Below are 5712 nucleotides of genomic sequence, written 5' to 3' on the forward strand. Positions count from 1 at the left end.
TATATATATATATATAACGAATTTTCTAATAAATCACTTTTTATATATATACAATCTTTGATGTTTTCTATGTTCAAAGAATCAAATGTTTGAGATTCTCGATACCCCATAAGATGTAAATTTTTTCAAAGTTATGCCGTACATTTCCCTGTTTTTGAAACACATCTAAAGTATAAACTAACTTCTTAAGAATATCATCTGGTCGAGCTAAAAATTTTTGTAAAATTCTAGCCATCAGATCAAATCATTATTGTACCAAACATAAAAATATTTATAACAACTCCTAAACTTTTTAACATTTCTTACAACATATTAAGGGTCTGTTTAGCTCGCTAATTCAAGTTTTTAATTTGACTTAAGATGTGACTTTATGTGAGAGTTTTTTACTGTAGTAAAAAAGTTTGATGTGACTGTTTCTAAGAGTTTTTTACTGAAACAAAACTCAAATTGTAAACTCAAATCGGTAAAATATACGGGACCTAAGACTCCTTAAATGCCGGGTCCAACTCTCAAACAACATTTTAATAAGTGAACTTTGTTGTATTCGTAATCCAACATTAAACTTATATATGAATAATTATGTGTTACAGACTGTCATATAAGGTTAAGCCCATTTTCTTCCAGAACTTTCCCCACCAGTGAATTGTGTCTAATTTCAAACATTGATACTCGTTGCTTCTTTCACAACACAAACTTGTGTGGACAGAACAAATAAGATCTAAATATGTGACCAAAATGATAAATCTTTCATGATCTTATATGGTCCATGAAGCCCTTCATCAGGGCATTAAACAATTGAAAGGGAAAGATAATTCAACTCTAAGCACTAATAAAAGTAGGTGGTTTACTTGGTATACTACTAGGATAATGAAACAAGAATATAGTGTAGCCATGATTTTTAGTCTCACCAATGAGAATACACTACTTGGGACCCAATTTTAATCTACGAATTATATGCCAAATCCCATTGACCTCATAAATTATCCCAAAATGAGTCTTCGATATGCTAAATTGTCCCAATTATTTTACACGTGAATACATAAGAAATAAATTTACAGCTGAGGATTCCAATATTTACTTTAAAAAAAAAAAACTAGTATGGATCGGCGGGCTACTTTGCGTCGCATTTCTGATCAGCTGGTCGCGGAACACATTGCCATCCGGTACAGTGTTTAAGGAGATGTTTGAGGGCATCCGCGGCTGGAGCGACAGTCCATGTAGGGTAGTATTCACTAGGATGAAACACACCATGTCCACCGCTCTCAGCCATCAGGCCGTGTTGAGTTCCGCACACGAATAGGTCCCCTTCGGATCTTATGCAGCCAGTTGCTGCCCCTTCCTTGTCAGCTGCCTGCATAACCATCACAACAACCAAAAATTTGTTCTAATAACCACGTAGTGGCAAACCAAGATCCTATTTTGTCATTACACAAATCTCGAGTTGGATGAAAAACTGCATTCTGCAAGATCCTTTCAAAAACTGTAAAGTCATCCCTAATACTACATCTATCACCTGCATTCTTCACTAATTTTCGAGTCTGTACAAAAAATCACCAACATAATTCGAGTTTCCCGGGCCATTTTCCCAAAGTTGCACCATTTTTTCTTGTTTCCAAGACTGAGGAAGCTTTTAACCGCATATTGTAATCAAACAGAGATAATCCAGAGCATAATTCTGATTATGCAAACGACAAATTTCAAGTCAAATGATTAGCGTATGCAATTATCCCGCAACTTAATATTTATATCTACAAATTAATCTAGCTATACGCCTTCTGAAGTTAGAGTGTATGCTTATAACCAGAAAGGCGACTCCTACTTTCCCATGTCGTAGCTCCCGAAAGGAAACCACATTTCGCTGTATGAATTGTCAACTTGTGAAAAACTTAAATATTGAGGAACCTTCTACACGTGTACTTTCGACTAATCTCACAATTTTATCCATAAAACTCATGAAAAATCCAGATAGGTTCTCTGTGAATAAAGGGAAAGAAAAGCAAAATACCTTCTCAGTGTAGAACTTAAATGCTATTTTCTTCTGCCCTGCTTCATATATATTGCATTGGGAGTATATCTGGCGTATAAGAAAATTCCAAACAATCAGATCAACCAATGATGGGGATAAGTCCTTGAAACCAATGTAGAAATGCAAAACAAAGAATCATTGCCACCTGGGATTCTACACTGGCACAGACGGCATATATGCCCCAGTTTCTGGTGTAGTTATTGTAGAGGTGCACTTTTCCATATCTAACTCGCGGATGCCGCTGTCGGGTCCCATCAAAGAAACAGTGGTGAATTGTCACCTGGATGCACCTATCCCCGACGTGAGAGGGGTCTGCTCCGATGAGCATCGTCTTGTCGTGCTTCGCAAAATGACACCTGCACCCAGTGCCCCAAGAGAAGATTTAGAACTTGAAACAGAAAAGACTTGTTAAATCTCAAAACCAGGGGAGTTAAGCCCACCTAGAGATGGTGATATCGGTGCTTTCCCTCGTTATGTCTATAAGTCCATCATCATAATCGCGAAGGCTGCACCGGTCAATCCAAATGTGCTGGGATTTAGGCTTTATTTGAATGCCATCGACATCGGGTCCTCTACCACCTTCAAACTCCAAATTGCATATGATAACATGTTCACATTCCTTCAACCTCAAGCCTTTCCCAGTAAGTTTTATTCTCTGGCCTCGGCCATCAACAGTCTTATAGGACGACACGTTCAGGTAAGATGAGAGACAAATGGTGCCTGACACATCAAACACAATCCAAAGCGGCTCTTTCTTTCGACATCCTTCTCGAAGTGATCCGGGGCCATCCTCTTCAAGTACACCAACATACAAACACATTAAAATGTTTAGAAAGTCAATTTGGAAAAAAAAGAATTTTTGAATTCAAATTTTAGCGAGTCCCATTATCAACTTAGGTCCAACAACATTTAATCAGCAAAAAGGAAATCCAACATTTAAAAGTACATTATTCCTCTCTCCAGTATCTTCCCACACACTCAGAAAGCAAAAACATATTATCAACTAAATTCAAACAACAATATAGCAGCAAAAACAGAATAAAGTCCAGGTGTAAAATAAAAATAAAAATTCCTCGGGCAAGACAAATTGCATATTAAAAAAAAAAAAAAAACTCAGCCAAGAGATTTATCTTCACACACAAACAACAAATTTTTTGCTAGCTAATCGCTAAATTCCGATTCAATACTAATTGCAGAATTCTCTCAATCTAGAGAACTTCTGATAAATGTGTCCTATTCCCAAGCACAAACAACAAAAAACTGAACTAAAACTGAGGGAATGCAGCCATTCTAACCTCCATAAACTACTTCCCCGGTCCAAACACAACAGTAAAATTACAAAAAGATCAAACAATAAATGGTTTAGATAAATGCTTTCAAGACTCAAACCAAACAAATTGAGGGACTTCAAAAAAAAAAAGGAAGTTTTATTCTCTTTCTTTTTATAGCACAAAAATTGAGTGAGTACAACAATAATCACAAAAAGATCTCAAATTTAAATCCCAAAACAAACAAATTGAGGGAATTGATAAAAAGAGGAAGTAAATATATATTTGAGAAAAATAAAAAAAATTGACAAAATTTGAGCAAAATGCAGCTAGTCTAACCTCCATAAAACCCCTTCCCCACTAAGAACAACGCAATAAAAACCACAAAAAGATCTCAACTTTCAACTCCCAAAAACAATCAAATTAAGTGAATTCCTAAACAAAGAAAGTGAATAGATTTTTCACAAAAAAAAAAAGAAAGAAATTTGAAGCAAAATGTACCTATTCCAATCCCCACTCAAATCGCATCAACAAAATCACAAAAAAAAAAAAAAAAAAAAAAAAAAAAAAAAAAAAAACTCAGCTTTCCAAAACCCAAAATATATGATCAAGAAGATATTTTCTTTAAAAAAAAAAAATAATAAAATTACCGGCTAAAGTGGTGACGTGATAAACGGAACCATGGAGGCCGCCGATGGCGAAGCGGCCGAAGCCCTGTGCCTGGGCGGCCAAGGCTCGCAGGCTGGAGTCGACATGGGCGTACGGCAAGCTCTCCTCCATGTGGGTCCCACTCGTACTTGAGCTCAAAACTTGATCCATTTGATTCTGATCGGAACGCTGCTCCATATTTAATTTTTTTATTACAGTAAAAAATTCTAATATAAAATTATATTTTAACTCAAATTAAAAATTTAAATTAACAAACAAAACAGACCTTGACGATATTGAAAACTGAAACCAGTGGAACTCAAACCGACAACCAAAGTACTAACTAAAGCTTTTTTTTTTTCTTTTCCTTTTTTCTGATTTAGGTTGAATGTTTATCATACAAAAAATAAAATTATTTTGAAACGAATTCTAAACTCACCCAAACTTTCAAAGCAAACAAAAACTAAATGAGTGAATAAAAACAACAACCTAAGATATATTTATATATAACTGAACTATTTATTTCAATTAAATCCGTTCCATCTTGAATTTGAAGTTTATAAGACCTTTTCTTTTCTTGAAGTCTTTATTTTGGTGCTTAACATTACCAGCCCATTAATTCTTTCTAAGCAATAATAATATTATTGAGTGTGACGGTATATATATTATCTACAATTAGAGATTTTGAACTCATCATGTTTGTTTGGTTCATTCAACAACGGCCAACTAGACTCAACAAGTACTGCAAGTGTAATGCTTGAATAATGTATAATATTCTTAACATTAGCGTCGACTTGATAATTTGTTCAATTCTCAATGCGTGTATACATGTATAAAAACGTTATAATATACGTGTGGTTGAAGGTAAATATTGTATTACAGTAATTGTAAAAGAGTACAATGCACCATGTGGGAAATGTTGAATAAAAGCCCTAACAGAGTACTTGAGCATCGCTATATTAGTCAAGAATTCATATTGCATTAATTTTTTCTCCAAAAAAAAAAAAAAAAAAAAAGAGAATTCATATTGCCTTTTCTCCTGCATTAGAGCATAAATCTAACATGAATAGTACTCAAGGACACCCAAGTTGCATGGCATTACGCAATGCTTGAGAAACAACAAACATAACGGAGAATTGTAACGCTTTTTAGAATTAAATTTATTTAATTATGATAATTGTGGTTTATTAGTGTGCATAAATTGATTTCTTAATTAATTATGAGCTTTTAAATTTATTTTTAGTAATTACAGTTTCACTCCTCTTTACTTTTATTTGTCTTTCTTTATTATTTCTTTTCCTCATTTTATTTTCCTTTTCTTCTTTTCTTTTCTTTTCTTTTCTTTCTTTCTTTTCCTTTTCCCTCCTCTCCCGTAACCCTCTCACTCACTCACACTCTCTCTTACTCTCTCCCTCACCGAGCTCTCTCTCTCTCTCTCGCCCATCTCTTCCTCTTTCTTTCTTTCAAGTTTTTCCTCTCTCTCAAGAACGTTCTTGAACCGGATTTGAAGAAAAACGGGGATTTCTAAGAGATTTTCAACATCAAAGCTTGGATCGAGGTAAAACTCTTTGAAACTTACTTTATATTTTCAGATTTAGCTTTGTGGAACTCGTTTTAGTCGAGTTTGGTGATTTTTGGTTTAAATCTTATTTTCAAATGGAATTCGAATGGGATTTGGTGAAACCTTGATGAAAATTGGGGGTTTTTGATTCTTTGGACCCCATTTGTTGATTTGAAACTGGATCTATACATTTCCCTTGAGAATATGTT

The 5712-nt window shown here is 34.5% G+C and overlaps 1 protein-coding gene across 1 annotated transcript; it reads right to left on the minus strand.

Annotated features, from left to right (window-relative positions):
• Positions 1–844: 844 nt before the first annotated feature.
• Positions 845–4139, minus strand: LOC21384224 (probable pectate lyase 4). Its single transcript, XM_010112820.2, has 5 exons — positions 3945–4139; positions 2467–2818; positions 2172–2382; positions 2006–2074; positions 845–1351 (listed from the first exon to the last, which is right to left on the minus strand). The coding sequence occupies exons 1-5, from the start codon at positions 4111–4113 to the stop codon at positions 1112–1114; spliced, it is 1041 nt and encodes a 346-aa protein (XP_010111122.2). The 5' UTR covers positions 4114–4139; the 3' UTR covers positions 845–1111.
• Between the last annotated feature and the right edge of the window lie 1573 nt (positions 4140–5712).

The sequence above is a fragment of the Morus notabilis genome, unplaced genomic scaffold (genome assembly GCF_000414095.1).
Source record: "Morus notabilis unplaced genomic scaffold, ASM41409v2 Scaffold2760, whole genome shotgun sequence".
Lineage (NCBI taxonomy): Eukaryota > Viridiplantae > Streptophyta > Magnoliopsida > Rosales > Moraceae > Morus > Morus notabilis.